The following is a 19836-nucleotide window of genomic DNA, read 5'->3' on the forward strand; positions in this document are numbered from 1 at the left end:
TTAACAACTGGTCTTACCATCACGTCTCACGCTGGAATTGCACTGATGAAGAGATCTCTTAGACCAATTATACACACCAATAACTTCCACTATAAAAGCATGTGACTGTATTTAAACACACTTGAAACCATGTGAACGTATCCATTAACAGGAACCCATCAGTTCCTTTTTTCAGCTCATGTTTATTATTTTTTTTTTACTGTTTTTCCTCTGCATTTGATTTTGTATTTTTTTAAAAAGCCACGTCTTTTATTTTGAAAACACTGTTGCACTTCCGTCGCTGTTAATCGATAACGCTCGAGCTTGACGCAAAAGCGAGAGAAAGCTACTCAGCAGATACACAAAAGGAGCGCACGGACCTGCAGCAGCAATGGGAATCAAATTGTACTACACCACCGTTACTGCCTCCCGGACGGTGAGTTCGAGTGGCCGCATTTTAACGAAACGTAAACGGCGTGTTTGTGTGTGGAGCTCCGGTTGCAGCGGCTACCTTAATGCTCGGTCCGACAGACACACCCAGCACCCCTATCAGTCCGCTTCCTCCTGACTAACGGTGCAGCGGGCCTGTGCTGGTCAGCGCCCATTTATATCATTATTATTGTTGTAACGTCAGCATCGCCTCAATAAAGATGAAAGTTATCGGTTGTGAAACAAAACATGAAGGACTTGCAATGTAGAACCAGGATGCAGGATTCCACCTCGTTTCCGTTAGAGGAAGTTGTTTCTATCGAGCTATTTATTTTTTATTTTTTTGCAGAAATATTTTCTGAAAATATGGACCGTAATACTTCAATATGTATTACATACATACATATTTATTACACTTTGCGTCATACTTACGCGTAATACTTACGCAAAGTGTAGCGACCCTGTGCATCCGCTTCCTGTTCGCCACACTTCATGTACAAATCCATCACTTTAAGGTTTTCATGATTATTGCATAATAAATAATAAAGGAAAGGTATGTTTACCACCAATATGTGTCCGGATACATTAAACGCACTGATCAACACTAGGAATGTCATATTTTGTAAGGAGCTCACTTTCCTAATCTTGTTCTAGTTACTGTGGTTTGGTTGGGAAACGAGCACGAGACCAATGACTAAAATCAGTCAGAGCTGCCTGGTAGTTTATGTGAGCCGACGCGACCAGTGGATTATTTAATGCACGTGCTAGTTTTTAACTCTTAAATACTTGCAGCAGTATAGCAAAGCACTGGGCCAAACATCTGGTACCTATTAGTGTTTTTTTTTTTTTTTTTTTTTTTTTTTTTAGGAGTTCATGATTTTGTGACGTGCGCGAGCGTTTAACCCTCTCACGTGCAGTAACGCTGCCAGGTGACCTGCTGATTTTCGGGTTTCTGTTGAAGCTAGAGGAAGCTGCACAGCCACATTAATCTGTCCTATTAAGCATTTTCCTCTCATTATATATATATATATATATATATATATATATATATTTATAAAACATTGTTGTTCATTTAGACTTTGTACCGTCACACGATTCAGAGAAGCTTTTGTCAAAGCAATTCCTCTTTTCAGCTGAACGCCAGCTTGTCTGTTTTCAGTTGTAGGGTGTGGTCGCTTTACGAAACCCCCGTCCCCCCAACTTCCTCATTCTGTCCCCAAAAAAAGATAGCAGAGTGTTCCAGAGGTCTATTAATCATCATCCAGGAGACTGATAAAGCCGCTGCTTTTCTGTTGCAGCACTGTACTTTGAAAAGAGGTGTGAACGTCCCTCCCTGTTAGGAGACGTGATATTCAACGTTTTAAGGGTTCAATGAATTGACTGGTTCCCAGTTGGTATGCTGGGCTTCAGTACATTTCTGATAGTCTGTGTGTGTGTGTGTGTGTGTGTGTGTGTGTGTGTGTGTGTGTGTGTGTGTGTGTGTGTGTTTTTGTTCCTCAGGTGAAGTCTCAACAGGCAGAAGTGATGCGAATCCTTGAAAGTAAAAGCATCCAGTTCGACCTCATCGACATCTCTGTGGGCAAAGAGGTTTGTGACGAAATGAGAAGCAAAGCGGGGAACCCGTCAGCTGTTCCTCCTCAGCTGTTCAACGAAGACCAGTACTGTGGGGTGAGGAGAACACGCGCACGCACACGCACACACACGCGCACGCACACACACACACACACACACACACACACACACACACACAGACACACGCTCTCCAACAGGCCATAAAAGTCGTTGGTATTGTATCAGTATCGGCATGAATGACGGCTGATAACCGTCAAGAAGTTATTAGAAACATAACTGCGTTCACATGACCAACTTAAAAGGTGTTTTGTGACAGCTTGTTTCTCCTGCCCCCATGTGGCCAAAAACAGTTTCTGCAGGTTTAACACTGATATTTTCAAAATAACGGTCATCTTGTGCCCAGAAAAGTTGATACATGAACTGTTATGGTTTTAGTAAAGAAATGTGCAGCTCTGTTTGAGCTCTTTGTTCAACATAAATTAACAAACTTTTATCTTTTTCATAATTCCGAGGCCATGCAGCCGTCGCATCAGAGTGTGTGTGTGTGTGTGTTTGCTGATTGACTCCCTTCCTCTCCTCAGGACTACGACATGTTGTCTGAGGCGGTGGAAGCGGACGCAGTCGACCAATTTCTGAAGCTGGCGTGAGAAATGCGGCGTGTGATTCTCAGTCTTAACCCCGTTATCCCCTCACACCCTGTGCCCTAAACGGAGGCCCTTTATCCAGCCTCTTTCTGCACCACTGGCAGTATCCACTCAACTTTCAATGCCATAACGGAGAATGCCAAATATCGAACTAATCAGAAGACACACATTCCCCCCTCCCTACCGCACCATTAGACTCAGTCTTAATCTGTTTTTTCTTCTTCTGTTCTTTCCTTTTTTGATTTCTTTCTGACCCCCCCCCCCCCCCCGTCTGACAGACTAGCGTTACTAAGTGCTCCCAGGAAGCAACGGGGTGTCTAAATGTGCGGTAATTAGGTCGACTAATCTCGGCCGCGGCCACACGATCGCTGGAGTTTAAACTAATCTGGATGACAACGTTCAACCCAGAATCTTCCCGATCCTCCGCACACCGAACGCACAGTCGTCGCTCAGTCTTTTAACTACTTTTGTCGTCTTTTTTTTCTGGAGCCTTCCAGTTCCCATGTTGTACACGACCGCACGCTATTTTTTTTTTTACTTCACGTGGATGCAAATGCACTGGGAAGTAGCGAGGACTGTAACGTCCTGAAACCCAATCAATCGTAAGACTTAGAGCTGCTGAAAGATGCCTTGGACAGCTTTTTGTAAATTTTGGTCCATTGGTCACTTCGTGCAACATCTGAGAAAAGGTTTGGTTCTGAAGTGGGAACCCACTAACGTCTTGCGCTCATCTGACCTGTTTCGAGCGGCGATAAATTATTTTTTCCGGCAAATATTAAAAGTGCAAATTACTTCAATTAAGCCACAGACTTGTGACACAAAGGTAACAAACTAAATTACATTCAGACGCATTAAGGTCTACCAGACGTCTCGGGTACATTTCCTTCCTTACATTTGCAAAGACGATTTAAAAAAATAATATATTCAAAATCGTGTATTGTTTACATCCATTTTTTTGCTAGCACTCAGTGTTCTTCCTCTCGGACCTTTTTTTGAACACGTTAACTCTTCTTTGCGCGTTACCGCCACCGACTGTCAATCTGTGACGGGAGTGTGTAAAAAAAAAAAAAAAAAAAAATCCACAGGGTACCTTTAAGCTAAGTCCTGTAAATGATACAACAACGTTAAATCACGCACTTCTAAAAACTAATATTTTGGCAACATTCACCTGTAGACGGTAGTTTGTTGTCTGTGTACTTTGCCATCAGCCACAGTGTCTTTTTTTTTTTTTATACTTCTTAATAATACCACCTAAGATATCAGTCAGAAATCAGACATTTTCAAATCGTACACATTGTTGCGTTAAAGGTGCAGTGTGTGGGATTTGGCGACATCTAGTGGTGCGGTTTGCAGATCGCAACCAACTGAAACTGATATATATTCCCCTAAATACTAGACACTGTTCCTTTAATTCATAATTAGTGACCAGTAGTGCGATGAGGTCGTGCCCCATGTATTGTCTCTGATGTGAGACACCGGTCACCAATGGGCCAAACGTATATTTAAAAGCTCGGTGTGGTTGAACATTTCAGCGGTGAGCTGCTTGATTTCAGCACCTGGTGGAGCAGAACGAACAACTTTTCTTACACGTTCGGTGCCAATATATATATATATATATATATATATATATATATATATATATATATATATATATATATCTCTCTTTACGGGTGGATTTTTTTCACCGCAGTATTAGCGCTTACCTGCCGTCTTCTACGTTCTCCATAATCTGTGTAATTCAGAAGCTTTGTTTCCGGCTCCGTGTGGCAGGCTGACCGCACACACACACACACACACACACACACACACACACACACACACTTAGGAGGCAGCGTTCCATGTTGATCGTAAACCACGTAGCTCGACATTCCTCCCGTTTGTTCAGTGTTACGGTTTCACAGACTGTCAATTTAAAACCCACCTGAACATTAGATGCAGTAATGTGACTATGCACTGACACCCTGCCTCACTCTGAACACAGACAAAAAGGTTGACGCTGGTGTGTTTTAAATGGACCTGACTCTAGTCTTACTGGCCTTTAGGGAACACTCACCACATGGGAAACATGAAGGCTTTACTTAATGTCTCTTCTATGTATGCTCATTCATTCAGTTGTATATCATGTTCATGTTTTGGGTTACTTGTGTTTTGTTTTTTTTAAATCGAGAGCTCCATGTTTTTCCCTCTCCGACTCTTCTGTCAACCTTCTCCCCCCTGGTTTCAAAATTGTGTTGTTACAGTTTGGGATCCCCGGTAAAGACGGCCGTCACACACACACACACTATGTTTGTGCAGTGTTTTGTAAGTTGGTGGTTGTAGGTGTTTGCCTGTTATTGATGTATATCCACTATGAATCATGTTTTAGACATTCCATCTCTCTCTCTCTCTCTCTCTCTCTCTCTCTCTCTCTCTCTCTCTCTCTCTCTCTCTCTCTCTCTCTCTCTCTCTCTCTCTCTGAGCTCCTGCTTTTGCTTTTGGACCAATTCCCCTGGGCCAAAAAAAAACAAGAAAAAAAAAGAAAAATAGGGACTAAAATGCTGTTGTCTTCCAAGAAGATTGTGAAAAATGATTTATGGGTGAACAAAAATTAATAAAATGGAGTGGAATCTACATGACTGGATGTTTTTTTTGTATTATTTATCCATGGAATCTACCCTAAAACTTGCAATCAGAAAGAAGTATATCTAAATCAACTGTGGCATCCCGAACGTCTCACCCAATATAAAGTAAAGAATACAATTCATTCGATTTTTTTTTTTTTTTAAATGGAAACATTTATCAAGATAGCGCGGGGACATTTGCACACCCACAAGGGAGTCATTTCAAAGCTGCAAGTCAGTGGAATATCCTGACATCTTCCACACTCCGGATCTGCAGTGTCAGCACATTTATAGCAACGCTGCACGTATGCCTCACATTTGTTTTTAAACTATTGCACTACACTATTAAGGCGTAAAACTCAAACTAGTCCTCACAAAGACACAATACAATATAGGAGGGATCCCTCCTCTGTTGCTCTCCTTAAGGTCTCTTCCTCTTTTCTCCACAGCACCTTTCAAACAGCTGTAATTCAAGGTTTTATGGAAAAGAAATGCATTAGAAAGGTTAATATGTCCAGCAGCAGCAGTGAGCAGAGGGCTCTAAAGACCCGCTGACGACATCAATCAACTGGTATATATGGATCACATCGCTACGGAGACGTCAGTACCAGCGGCAAGTTTCAAAAAGACTTGCCGAGATAAGGCTGTTCTCTGCGGGTACCGTGAGCCCTGGTCCCCCTCCCCACGGTGCTGCTTTAGGCTAAAAACTGGCAACTGCCACGGCTCCCAAACAGTAGCAACTACGAAGGCAAGTTGCCACAAACAGTGGTAACTGTCGCAAAACGTTGTGGCAGCCGCGGCAGCTGAGCTTGCAACAGGAAGTGCCTGTGGTAGCTGCAACTGCCACAATTTCATCCAGCTCCTCACTGGAATATGATATAACTGTAATTATATTCCCCACTGGGAAAATATGTGTAGTGTGACTATCATAGTGAGGCAGACAGAGATATTCATGGGTCAGTTAATCTAACTACAACAGTGGAAGTTATCTCATAACGCCGGCTGTACTCCTGTGGTTGTTTTACTTTGAAAATCCCCACCGGATGTGTCACTTTGTTGATTGACGTCAGGTGTTGCAAGAACACTGGTCCGAAGAAGGAAGCTGTAACATTTTGACAGGTTACTGCCAAGGTAAGGTGAGTAAACGCTATATATTAAAGGCTTTGGTTCGACAGACGGAATAAGAACCTAACTGAGCTGATATGTGCATCAATGACTTGTTTATTCCAGTCTGCGTTGTGACTGTGTGGCTGTCATGAGCAGTTAATTCAAATGTTAGCTAGCTAAGCTAGCTGAACCTCTTTCTGAGACGTTAATACAGCGTTAGCTTAACGTGCGGTAAGCCATTTATCTTCACATAGAATTAGCGAAATGCAAGCTAAATGACACAAGAGCTTTTGTTTCCGTTACAACGTCTCCTGTTCCGACACATTTGGCCACTGTGATAATGTTGTTTGCTGCCATGTTTAAGTGCCACTGCTCGGTGTTTATGTTCGCAAAGACGTTGCATTGCTTTTCTGTAAAGGTAACGTTGCTTCTAGGTTAAAAAAAAAAAGTTCGTTATTATTTTGGAGTCGCTGGGTTCCAGTGTTACCATCCTTTTGTGCGTCAGCGTCTCCAAGCAGCTCATTCATACATCAGAGGCTGTTTTTTTGGAGGACACGTGACACTGAACAACAAACACAGCTAATGTTTGTTAGTGTAAATTCGTATAGTTGTATATCTGCATTCTATTATACTTTTTTTTTATTTGTGTGTGTGTGTGTGTGTGTATATATATATATATATATATTCTATTTTATTTTATGTGCCTAGCTTTTGAGGTATTGACCCAAAAACCCAATCCAATGGAGATGACAGAAATGTTCCTAAACAGTGTTGAAAATGTGCATATAGAATATGAAACAGCAGCAGTATCTCTTTCCAGTAACAATACTTTGCTTACTCTGGAGAATTTGGGCTCCAAAAAATGTTTTTATTAGAACTTTTCTCTACTTCAGAAACGTATGAAGGGTTAAATAATGAATCAAGTTGTAATAATAAGATGCACAGAAGTTATTCTGGGAAAATGATCGGCTCCTATTAATGTTTTGTGCTTTTCTCGCCCCATGAAGCCACACGCGAAGATGAGCGTGCCGGACTACATGCAAAGTGCCGAGGACCACCAGACGGTTCTGGTGGTGGTCCAGCCGGTGGGCATAGTGCCCGAGGACCAGTTCTTCAAGATCTACAAGCGAATCTCCAGCGTGAGCCAGGTGAGCATCAGGGACTCGCAGCGCCTCCTCTACATCCGCTACCGCCACCACTACCTGCCCGAAAACAACGAGTGGGGGGACTTCCAGACGCACCGCAAGGTGGTGGGCCTCATCTCCATCACCACCTGCGCCTCGGCCAAAGAGTGGCCCCAGACCGCCGAGCGCTTCCACGGCCAGAAGGAGGTGTACAGCTCCACGCTGTACGACTCCCGCTTGCTGGTGTTCGGGCTGCAGGGAGAGGTGGCAGAGCAGCCGCGGACCGACGTGGCCTTCTACCCCCGGCTTCGACGACTGCTCTGACGTGGAGAAGAGAGTGGATGACTTTGTGGAGTCCATATTTATTGTTCTGGAGTCCAAGAGGCTCGACCGGGCCACCGACAAGTCGGGTGACAAGATACCGCTGCTCTGTGTGCCCTTTGAGAAGAAGGACTTTGTGGGTTTGGACACAGATAGCAGGTGAGTTGTTCCCTTTTTTTCCAAAAGCACTTTAGCATTTGGAGGCTGGTTAACGAATGCTTTGATGCTCTCTGCAGCCAGTTAATGAGATCCACTGCATTATTTGCTGTCAGCGTGTCTTTATTACTTGTTACATATCAGCCTTGCCTTGCTCAAAAATTCCTCCTCTCAAAAAATCTGTCTCTTGATTTTTTTGCTGCGTTCATTTTCGTTTGTTTACCTTTTTTGTTTTATGTGTCTTTCTTCTGTTTTTCTTTTTCTCTCATACTGTCCTGTGAGTTTATTGTTGGGTGTGAAAAGGTGAGACGTTAAGACTCGTATTAAGTTTAGTGAACCCGAACCGAATCCCGTCGGCTTTAGCCGTGCCCTGAAAGAAAATGCCAGACCTCTGTGCCGTCATGACTCCAAGCCCGACTCAATCGCTCCTCCGCACGGTTCAATTCATACACAAACATCTGGATTGTCATTCTAACAGCCCCTGTAGCTGTTAGAATGACAGTGGTATGAGTAAACATTGTTAGCTAAATAGTCTAGCAATAACATTAGATACTAAAATGAAGAGACGGCTTGAATCACAACCCAGTGAGGCCGGATTTAAGGTTACACACAAATGTCATGTTAGCATTATTATGTTTGACCTCATGGTGTTCTCAGAGGCCCAGTGACCCCTTCTTAAAGTCTCGGCTTCTAATTTACACTCTTACACTTCTTCTCTGGTCGAAATAAAAAGGAAATATGAAATACGAAAACCAGTATTTGTTTAGTGCTAAACTTGCAACGCATTGTTCATAACTTTGCAGTCATTTTCTTGGAAGTTTCCTGGAAAGAAGTTTGGAATTTTGTACCTTTTTTTTTTTTTATTATTTATTGTGAAACATTATGAAGTGAACTGAAACCAGTGGTCACCATTTTAAAAACAACCAAACACTCGCCTGCTTTGGAAAATGCTCAACTTAAATGCTAAACACCGTATTCGCGATTTTTAAATGATTTCATATTTATGGTGTAATATTTATATGTTGAAACATTGGGGAAAAAAAACACTGTTAACGGAGGAGCTGATGGTTTGGACCCGCTGAACACGGTCTGGAGCAGCTTTCAGGAGCACATTTGGATCGGGACGGTGCAGTTGTGGGCTTTTGGCTGCAGATTCTGGCCGTGGACCGTGGATGTTTATTCATGAGGGGATACGCTGCCTTCCAGCCGCTCATAAAAACATGAATTTGATGATGGCACTCATGTCCAGAGATCCAGTTGAATTGCTGTGGTATTTTCTTCATGGCTCCCTTAAGAACAGCCTCCTTGTCCTCCTTTTGAGTTTTCCTTTCTTAAGTAGCGTACTGAGCGTTACTGTTCATTTTGAATCTGACAAAATGTGTCTTATAGATTTCCCAGAATAGACGTTTTTCTTAAGGAGCTAAGAACAATGTTGTCCGTGGCTCATTGTCTTCACATGACCCTCCCAGTCCGTCAGAACGTTCATACTTCCCCTGTAACGGTTACTCCCTCCCCGTGTCCCGGTGACGCTGCTCCTCTCTGAGTCCCCGTGTCTTTGTGCACGTCTGCAGGGTCGTAGGTCAGCTCACCCTCCGTCCTCGTTCTGTCGCTCCCCCTTTTTTGCTTCTGCTCTCCCGCTCCTTACATCTCCTTCTGTAGCCGACTGCTAGGACTCACTCGAGTCTCCTCTCCTGGCTCCCTGCCGGCATAAGAAATGACAACAGCAGCAAGTCGGAGCCGTTTTTGTTATTAACTATTAAATCAATTCAAAATCATGTATTTCATTTGAGCCACGCCATTCCCCCTGCTGCTGTCTGAACATGTTTTTTTTCCTCCCTCTACCTGCTGCTCTCTCTCAGGCATTATAAAAAGCGCTGCCAGGGCCGGATGAGGAAGCACGTCGGGGACTTGTGTCTGCAGGCGGGCATGCTGCAGGACGCCCTGGTCCACTACCACATGGCCGTGGAGCTGCTCAGGGGCGTCAACGACTTCCTCTGGCTGGGTGGTGAGTCGGCAGAGCGGCGGCTTGTTTCTATACAATAGGATTTAACTCCTTTAATGATCCAGCGAGCTTCAGAGGCTCCTGCAGAGATCTTTGGAGAACAATGAGTAAGAGATGGAACGTTTTTGTCTTCTAGCTGCGTTGGAGGGTTTGTGCTCAGCCTCCGTTATCTTCCACTACCCTGGAGGCACAGCGGGGAAGACTGCGGGACGAAAGCCGAGCATCTCCCAGCCGGCAGACGCAGGCAAGCGCCACCGACCAGGTGAGCCCGTCCCTCTGCGACCAGACGGATCAGAACCAGTGGTCTGGGCGAGACGGTAGCCGTCTGCGAGCTGCGATCGAGTGACAGCGTCGCCGCTCAAACGCCGCTAAGCTCCGCTCAGCTAAGCTGCTTCCTTTTGTGTGCATCCCTGATTATAAAATTTAAACTTAACATCATTTGAATCTTTCCGCTCTTGTTATTAACATGCTATTAACATGGTGTTACATTAACACTGCCTTGTATGTAACTACGCAATAACTAGAGCGTCGCGCTATCCCACTTTGAATACAAGCAACGTTAAAGAGCTGCATAATTCGGGGTCGCAAGTGATGATTTGTGACATTATAGATTTATGTATTATTGTTTAATTATTGTCAGCTTCTACGATCAAGGCTGCTCCCGTGTTCCGCGATGTAAAATTCCTGTTTTTGATAATGGAGTCTGGTGGCTTTGAAGAGAGCATAGATGAATATGACGGAGCTGGAAAGGGGCTCTCTGACGGTAAGGTAAAATGGTAAAAATATTCTAAATATACAGTATATATATAGATATATAGATATATATATATATAGATATATATAGATATATATATAGATATATATATATATATATAGATATATAGATGGATATGTGTGTGTGTGTGTGTGTGTATATATATATATATATATATATATATATATATATATATATATATATATATATATATATATACACTTCCACCAATATTGGTCATGCTCCCGTCCACAGCAGCATATTGCTCCGGTGCCTGTTTACCACTCTTCTTCTTTGCCTTTTGTGCCGGATGTTTATCACACCACTACTATGTGTGTATGTGTGCGTTCTCCTGCCAGTGAAACCAGGACCCCCCCCCCCCCCCCCCCCCCCCCCCATTAAAAATGGAGCCACTAGAGGTTGTTTTGGTGAAGTCAGCTGCATGCCAAAAGCTTATCACGGCTCTCGATTAGTACGTGTTATTAGGAGAACCGCTGCAGCCGTTCAGCACATTGTTGGGACTAACTCTGCTAACATTGCGCCTTGCGTGATGGAGTGAATCTGCATTCTTTCTCTCTGTCTGTAGGAGCTCAGGAGGTTCTCATTGACCCAGGTATGGTATGTCTAACCAACATAGCTCTTGTAGACGCCAATCTGCCTCGTTGCTTGTGGTCGACTGTCCCCCCCCCCCCCCCCCCCGTGTTTGATGTCATTTTTCATCCTCCATCATCAGCTTCCTGATTGGTTTAATTTATCCTTTTGACATTTGATTGATGTTTTTTTTTTTCCCCCCTTATGGCAGGTAGTGTTCTCTCCTGTGTTGGTTTACCGTCACCTCTTTATTTATTTTTTCTAATGTACCTGCTCTTTCTCACAGCCACACACACATCACATGACCACAATTAAAGACTTAAAATAGTCCCTCTTACTAGCTTCTATTTTTTAAATTTATTGAGGCCTCTTATTGTCCTAACAGCTCACGTCTTACTCTTGATTATCACACAAAGATCACTTCACCCGATCAAAGACATGTATAATATTTTAAACACAAGGTCACGCATCTCTAGAAGCACCAGCAGGTGGCAGCTCACCACCACTTTAATTTCCTGCTTATTGCTCACTGTTACTGAACCTCTCACTTTTCATAACTTTAAAAAAAAAAGGAAAAAAAAAGTGTGTTTTTCTGTAACTTGATCGCCTCAGTAATTCTACAGTAGTAGTTTAGCTTTGAAACATTTCAGGTGCGGGTTTAGCTCCGCCTGGGACGTTTGTGCCACGATCCCACCGTGTCGATCACACGCCAGAGGCCTCAGAATATTCACGACATCACTTCCTGCTGGCGTAACGGAGCGCGGGACGATTCGGTGTTTCACATTTACGTTTCAGTTTTTAAAATGGGCTCATCGGGAGGCGGCAGAGCGTGGAATAAAACACACATTTCACAGTTTCATTCAACATCCTCTGTTGTTATCTGACATGTGAACAGTCTTCATGTGAACACCGTTTTTGAACACTGTAAATCTGTGTCTTATTTTTTATACATAGATATATATCTATGTATAAAAAAGTGCATGTGGCGGTGGTAGCCAGCGCGGTTTCTTTTGAAGAGTAATTGGTGGATTTCAGTTTCCCCTCCTTTCCGTTTTGTGCTGGGACAGACTGACGGAGTGCTTCTCGCACTAACCCTGTCCCGTCCTCTTGTTGAGCGCAGGCGCCCTCACGGCCAACGGCATCAGTGCAGACACCAGCGCTGAGATCGGAAGAGCCAAGAACTGCCTGAGTCCCGAGGACATTATCGAGAAGTACAAAGAGGCCATCTCCTACTATGGAAAGGTAATCGAACACTGACCGAACTCTTTCAAGCCGAAATAACTCAACCAGCATTGCGGTGAAATCAGGCTTCGTTAAACCAGCATTCAGTACATGAGACAATAAAACTCACAACAATTTATCACATAATGATGGAAAACTGTCTGAGGTTCGAAGCTCACAAACAACATAAGAACATGCACTCATTCCATCAACAAATGAGAACTGCTGTGTAAAGATGCATTAACAAGAAGTGTTGTTCAAAATGGATATTATAGCTTTCATAAGTTCTCTTACTGGTGAATGTCTGTAGCGTTATTCAAGGCCGGATGTCAGTGAGGGCTTCACAGTGAAAAAGCACTCGTTGCACAATGTCAGCGCAGTAAATAATAATAATTAGTACGTCTTGAGTTTCCTTCTTAAAGGTAAACGTCTTTTATCTTCAAAGGTAGGTCTGGTTTATATATTCATATTTATTTTCCTTATTGACAACGAGACTAAATCCAGCATTAATTCCTGCCCGATATGTCTTCTTCCTTTGTCAGTAGAGCTCCTTTTGTTGTCCATAAACTCTTGAGAGCGCATCAGTGAGCCGGGGTATTAAAAAGTCTTCGAAGTTAATTTGCAAAAGTCAGACTTTGTTTTTCTCGTGGCTGCCGGAGGAGTAATGTTATAAAAATCAGTCACCAACAGACCGCTGCTCGCTACACGGGCGCCGGAGACTCATTGACTCTCTCGGGGGCTTGTGTCAACTTTAGCAAAAAAAAAACAAAAAACGGTCAATTAAATTAAATGACTTAATCATTTTTAAATGATTGATTAATCCATCCACTTATCCCGATGTCATTTTCCACCCTACATCATCAGCTTCCTGATTGCTGATAATTGATTGATGTGGTTTTTTTGTTTTTTTCTCCCCTTATGGTAGATTGTGTTCTCTTACCGTCACCGCCCAGGTCCCATTAATTGATTTCGTTATATAATGAGGACTTGTTGTTTTATACTGCTAGGGGCTAGAGAAGTCAAAAGCTCCTTCCTTCGACTTTAGCTATTTTTCCTCTTGATTTTTTTAGTTTGGGTAAACAGATGGGATAACGACGCTCCAGAGCTTTAAAAGTGATCGCGACAACCTTGAATTGGATGTGATGAGGCGCCAGTGTAAGAAAATCCAGCTCGGTGCCACATGAGACCACTCATCCCTCCAGATTAGGATAAATAAAAACACGCTCATAGTGTTCTCGACGGTGTTTTGCGTTCTTTAAACAAAACCACCACCTGCAGAAATGTAGCTACATATAGCATGTGTGCAATAAGCATCCATGTCACCAGGGGGCAGTGTTTGATTAGGTTTGAGCGCTATCAGACCCGCTACATGCTGACAGCAGCTGTTTATTTCTGAAGGCTACATGGAGACGTAGGAACGAGCACGAGAGCTCAGTGAAAACCTTTTATTAAAAAGCAGTATTTGATGGACAAAACCATCTTGAGTACTGTATCAGCGCGTGGCATAATATATTTGTACTCTCCTTTTGACCACTGTACTTGTACAAAGTCACAAAGAATAGTATTAAAGTATCCCTGATGCTTAGGGAAAGCTGAATAGGCTCATTATGCTACCTGAACTATTCTGAAGCAACCCTGCGCTTTATCTTCATTATTATAATTGCCTTTTTTTTTTTTTTTTTTTTTTTTGCACTGACCTCCCTCAGCCCTTTTACCTGTAACTAGCTCATTCAGAATTAAATTACATCTCAACACATAGCCATTCAGATATTAATTGAATTTTAATAAGGACACAATGTGGGTGGGAGTGGAGGGAAGTTGAGGGACTGTGAGATAATAATAAAAAAAAAGGAAAAAGAAAGAAAGCTCGCAGCGTGAAGCGGGAGAAGCAGGAGCAGCAGGAGCTCAGGTTTTTTTTATTTTTTGAACGGAAGCACAAACTGAAATCCCTGAAAAAGGAGCAGCAGGGGATCCGACTTATCACACTCGTCTGTCGTCTCACATCGGCGGTGACTGATGAGGGCGCTCGTATGTTAAACGCATTCTCTCTGATTACGAGGTGGGTTGCGGGAGTCAAGGCGACCCTCATCGACTGTTCGTTTTTCATTAACCGAGCCGTCTCCTCCCCCCCCCCTGGCCTTCCGCTCCTCCTCTTTTGTCTCCCGCAGTACAAGAACGCCGGCGTGATCGAGCTGGAGGCCTGCGTGAAAGCGGTCCGGGTGCTGGCCATTCAGAAGAGGGCGAGGGAGGCCTCGGAGTTCCTGCAGAACGCCGTTTACATCAACCTGGGACAGGTGCGCTGCCTGACCGGCTTCCATCAACACCGGGGGGGGGGGGGGGGGATTAATACGAGTCGAGTCAGGGAGACTGCAGGATATCTTAAAATGAAACAAAAGTCACCCCGTGTTCAACGATAGCTCGGTATCACGGAAACAGTACATTTCTTCTTAAGCGTCGGACTTTTGTCCTTCAATTCTTCTGGTGTCTTGTGTGACCTATGCAGCCAATTAATTTTCTTTCAGGCTTCCCCGCCGAGTTCAGTGATTCAGCCTCTCTGTCTCTGCTCTTACATCTGGAAACACCGGCAATAACTTATCATTTTATAATTAATGCATTAAGGCCTGATGCCAGTTTTTTTTATATATATATATATATATATATATATATATATATATATACATATACCTGTGCATCTATAAGTGTAGAGCAGTCGAGTGAAAGAGTTCTGCACACGATGTCACAGCCCAACATTTCTGTTTGGATGGTTAAAGATCGCCTCCAGAGATGTTTGAATATAAAAACACGCTGCTTTGAATTACAGTTTGTGTCTGATATTTTTTTTTCACCAACGAAAGTTAAAACAAAAGAAAAATATTACTCCTTTTCCCGCATTCAAGAATCCAGAATCTATGAAAATGCACATATTTCTTGAGTTAAACTTCTATTATGATGATAATAATAGCTTTGGAAATGTATGTAGGCCTAATGTATGTAATGAAATGCGTACAAATACGGTTGATGATATACTTTTAATAATATCCAAGACGCATGAAGCCGACGATCATGTTAATGAGCACGATTGGCTTCTAAACTAGTTGTGTTGTCACGAGATCCTACTCGTGCGTCAACCTGTTTTTAAAATCGGAGAAACAAAAGCAGCAGAAATGTGACCAGAAGCTCTGCAGTTAACACCGTGGACGTTAACGTTGTCTCCACGCCCGTAGCTCTCGGAGGAGGAGAAGATCCAGCGCTACAGCATCCTGTCCGAGCTCTACGAACTGATCGGCTTCCATCGCAAGTCGGCGTTCTTCAAGCGCGTGGCGGCCATGCAGTGCGTGGCCCCCACCATCCCGGAGCCCGGCTGGAGGGCCTGCTACAAGCTGCTGCTGGAGACGCTGCCTGGGTACAGCCTGTCGCTGGATCCCAAGGACTTCAGCAAAGGTACACCGGCGCACTCGGAGGTGGGAGATGTGAGGGAAATCCAGAGGTGACGGGTTTGTTAGTCAACCTTTTTCACAGCAGCCGCTTTGACGTGTCCTTTCAGGGAACACACACACACACACACACACACACAGGGGTGTTATTGATGACGTTATTTATGGCCCCGTTCCATTTCGGTTGGCCAGGGCCCTGTTATTGTGCCTGCCGGCTCACTGGAATGACTCACTAAATAGAATGTGACCACAATTCATTTTGATCAATTACACCTGTGCTGCTGTGAAAAGGAAATATTCATCTCACATATATTGTGTGTGTGTGTGTGTGTGTGTGTGTGTGTGTGTGTGTGTGTGTGTGTGTGTGTGTGTGTGTGTGTATGTGTGGGGGGGGGGGGACAGTATTAAGCATGTGGCAAACAACATATACACCATTAATTTAAAAAACAGAAGAAGAAGTCTCATCCTGACGAGATCAATATATCAGACGAGAATAAGAAGAAGAGGCCGACAGAACCTTGCAGTTCAATTTCTGAGCTCATTTGCGTGTTTTCTTCAGTTTGTGACCCACTAGCAGTGAGTGGCAGTCCCTGTCTGTACCTGCAGAGACATCTGGATTCTTTGTGTCCCGTCTGGACACAAATACTGAGCCGGTTAGGTCTCTGCTTTCCAACCTGGGAGTCCCGACTTCCACTAGTGGTCCCCGAAGCTTCCTGGGAGGTTGTAAGGCTTTCTTGAGTTTAAGGGGTGTAAAATAAAAACATTTCATTCATTTCTGTGAAGAAAACGAAATGAAATTGTTATTTTTAAAAGTTTGGATTAATCTCACAGTGAAGACCTGAACACAAGGCTTGTCCTGCATTAGAAAAACATGCAGTTAACACAATCAAAGAGCTAATAGAACAATAGACACATGTCAGGGAGAAGAAAACACTTAATTTGTTATCCGTATGATTGTAAAATAACAAAAAAAAAGTTCCTAAAATAACCTGAAACTGCTGAAAATCTGCTGAAAATCCATCCAAATTGCTGAAATGTCCGACAGTTGTTGCATTCTTAATTGTGCAGTTCATCAGTTGATCTCTACTGTCATCGTTATGCGTTGAATACCCATTCTATCGAATATGAAATATCATGAAATCTGTCATCAGGCTGCTCGATGATAGAAAAATGTACGTGTAAAACAGATCAGTGCGTTAATAATAAGAGTGGATTGGTCTCCTTCCATCAGAGACGTATCTATTCATTTAAAGGGTCACGAGTCGAGCGGAGTAAAGGAAGGAGTAAATGTCACAGAATGGATCTCCTCCAAAACACTGACAGCAGCGGCGTCTCTCACGGCCCACATCGTGTGAGTGGCAGCAGCGTGAAGACGTGTTTAATAGATAGGAAATGCATCGCTTCATTCCAGCTCCAGCTCCGCTCTCTCTTTTTTTTTTTTCTTCTTTTTTTTTTTTTCCAAGAGTGCTCTTCCGCCGCGCTCTGCATTCAAGCCACCACTTCTGTCAAACGGAGGCACCCGGGTTTTTGTGCGCTCTTTGGTGAAGTCCTCGTGATAAGCCTCTCGGTTCTACACACCGTTGACCCTCGCTCGTTCGCGGAGCCTCTCTCGACGGCAACACAAAAGACGGAGCTCCCGGTGAACGGGAAAAAGCTCAGGGACATTATCTCCTCTGACCGGTCTGATTCGGTGCTGGAGCACTTTTCTCAGATGGGTTTTTTTTTTTTTTTAAATGTCCGTGAATAAAAAAACAAACTCGAGGTTAAATGTTTCTACTTCGACTGTGAAAGGTTTTGTTTTCTATGATATGCGGGACACCTCACACCAATTATCTCTCCAGCTTAAAGAACAACTTATTCTTTGTGAGATTGAATTTGTGTCTCGTTACTAGAGGGCAAACAGAACAACTTTTGGGATTGTAGATTTTTTTTTTTTTTTTTTTTTTTTTGCTTCTCAAGCAATCCTGCTCATTACAGCACCAGACATACTTCATGTTGTAGTTTGCAGATAACACAGTACCCAAAGAAAAAAAACAACCACATGACATCTCTAATGATCCCCTCCATTCACTGATTAGAGGAGCGACCCCACATTTCAGTAGATTATTATTATTATTTTTTGTCAATAACAAAATAACCTGGGACGCAAAGATACGGTGTCTGGGAACAGCAGAGAAACGTATCAAATTAAACAAATTAAGTTTTCAGTTGGGACCAACTTGTTTGACCCTCTTGCACATAATATCCACCGCACAGAGCTCTGTGGGTCAGAAGAGTCTCAAAGGAGAAGTTCGCCCTCAGGGCTTTCTGCCAGAAAGGGTTTATTTGAACCAAAAAAAAAACCACGATCTCTCCCGAAGACAAACGTCTCCCATGTGCTCAGAAAAGCAAGCTGCAACATGCAACCAGATGCAGCCGAACACTGGCTCTGTAAATGTAAAAAAAAAAATAAAAAAATAAAAGTATTAAGAATAAATGTATGGTAGGTAGTCGGATGCAAATGCCGATTAGCACGCTAGCAATATTAGCACCTATTTCAATGTAGTAGCAGCTAATACTGTGTGTTGCTAGTATGTGTTAATGTTTAAAGCTAGAAGTAGAGGAGCTTTTGGGTTATAGTTTGTCATAAATAGTTCATAATAAAACATTTCCAGCACTCGCTGCTTTTTTTTTTAAGGTCTGACTGGAGTCCAATAATATCTGTGAATTATTTTATCATGGACACATTTGCTCGTACGATCCCGTACTGGCCAATAATGTGAGACAATATTCTCCCAGAGCCTTTGTTCTCAGTGTGATATTACTGAGTATTAAGTATTCCGTCTGTCCGTCCACGGATAAGGGATACACTCTAATATAGTACTATATACTGTAGTACTTCTTTGCTCCTACAGGTACAGGTAACGTACCTAAAAGTATTCTTCTTTTTTTTGGGTTAATTAGCAAATCATCATTCGAAAGTAAAACATAAGAGAAAAAGGAGTTTAGGTTCCAGATATATATTACATTACATTACATTACAGTCATTTAGCAGACGCTTTTATCCAAAGCGACTTACAATAAGTGCATTCAACATTGGTAATCAAAAGAACTACTAGTCACCAGAAGTCATAAGTACATTTCCTTTTCCAAACAAGCATCTAAGAGCCTGAAGCAGAGCATAACTCAGAGCCAAAGTACAGAAACAAGAAAAACAGTTAGTGCTATAAGTAGTACGAATACAATAAGTGCAACAAGCTAGTATGAAAACAATAAGTGCTGAGTGGAAGGCTCAGGGTAGCACTTCCTGAAGAGGTGGGTCTTCAGCCTGATGAAAGATGGGCAGCGACTCCGCTGTCCTGACGTCAGTGGGAAGTTCATTCCACCACTGTGGGGCCAGGACAGAAAACAGACGTGACCGGGTCCATCGGCCGCCGGGACCTCTGAGCGACGAGGCGACCGATCGCCCCGAGGCAGCAGAGCGAAGTGGTCGGGCGGGGGTGTAGGGCTTGACCGTGGCCTGGAGATAGGAAGGAGCTGTTCCTTTCACTGCCCTGTAGGCTAGCACCAGAGTCTTAAACTGGATGAGCTCTTACAGGGAGCCAGTGTAGAGAGCTCTATATAGATATATAACACATAAAAAAAACATTAAAGTATGTTCCCACTTTGTTATAACACGGACACGAACTGGAAACGTTTCCCTGGAGTCAACTAAATTCTTTGAATAACTTTTCTCCCCTTGCTCTTTTTGCAAATGAACCCATTTTTGACACTTCTTTCAGTCGGCTCTTCCGGGCCGTGGAGCCTTCTTTAGACACCGGGAGAGCGTTAGTCCACGGGAGCTGGTGAACAACACACCGTCGGGTACTGATACATACTGATTCAAGTTCCCACTGAGGTCTGGGTGTATCCACTCTTCGGTC

The 19836-nt window shown here is 43.2% G+C and overlaps 2 protein-coding genes across 2 annotated transcripts in view; both read left to right on the plus strand.

The window, feature by feature from the left end:
• The first annotated feature begins 294 nt into the window (after positions 1–294).
• Positions 295–5234, plus strand: sh3bgrl3 (SH3 domain binding glutamate-rich protein like 3). Its single transcript, XM_068731261.1, has 3 exons — positions 295–415; positions 1909–2076; positions 2562–5234. Exons 1-3 carry the CDS (start codon positions 371–373, stop codon positions 2625–2627), a joined length of 279 nt encoding a protein of 92 aa, XP_068587362.1. The 5' UTR covers positions 295–370; the 3' UTR covers positions 2628–5234.
• A 1037-nt stretch (positions 5235–6271) lies between these two features.
• Positions 6272–19836, plus strand: part of trappc9 (trafficking protein particle complex subunit 9) — an 80904-nt gene continuing 67339 nt past the window's right edge. Inside the window, 9 exon segments of the mRNA XM_068731242.1 lie at positions 6272–6360; positions 7339–7755; positions 7757–7935; positions 9792–9937; positions 10071–10196; positions 11275–11301; positions 12400–12521; positions 14669–14794; positions 15725–15941. Coding sequence (XP_068587343.1) covers positions 7351–7755; positions 7757–7935; positions 9792–9937; positions 10071–10196; positions 11275–11301; positions 12400–12521; positions 14669–14794; positions 15725–15941 — 1348 coding nt within the window. The 5' untranslated portion in view covers positions 6272–6360; positions 7339–7350.

This window comes from Cebidichthys violaceus, unplaced genomic scaffold (assembly GCF_023349555.1).
Source record: "Cebidichthys violaceus isolate CVI_PGR_0920_01 unplaced genomic scaffold, fCebVio1.0.p SCAF_50, whole genome shotgun sequence".
NCBI lineage: Eukaryota > Metazoa > Chordata > Actinopteri > Perciformes > Stichaeidae > Cebidichthys > Cebidichthys violaceus.

Bases quoted from the DNA above. Each gene is read 5' to 3' on its own strand.
- sh3bgrl3 (XM_068731261.1), top strand. From the start codon at position 371: ATGGGAATCAAATTGTACTACACCACCGTTACTGCCTCCCGGACG. The intron at 416-1,908 runs GTGAGTTCGAGT...TTTGTTCCTCAG, and splicing joins CCGTTACTGCCTCCCGGACG to GTGAAGTCTCAACAGGCAGA. The intron at 2,077-2,561 runs GTGAGGAGAACA...TCCTCTCCTCAG, and splicing joins ACGAAGACCAGTACTGTGGG to GACTACGACATGTTGTCTGA.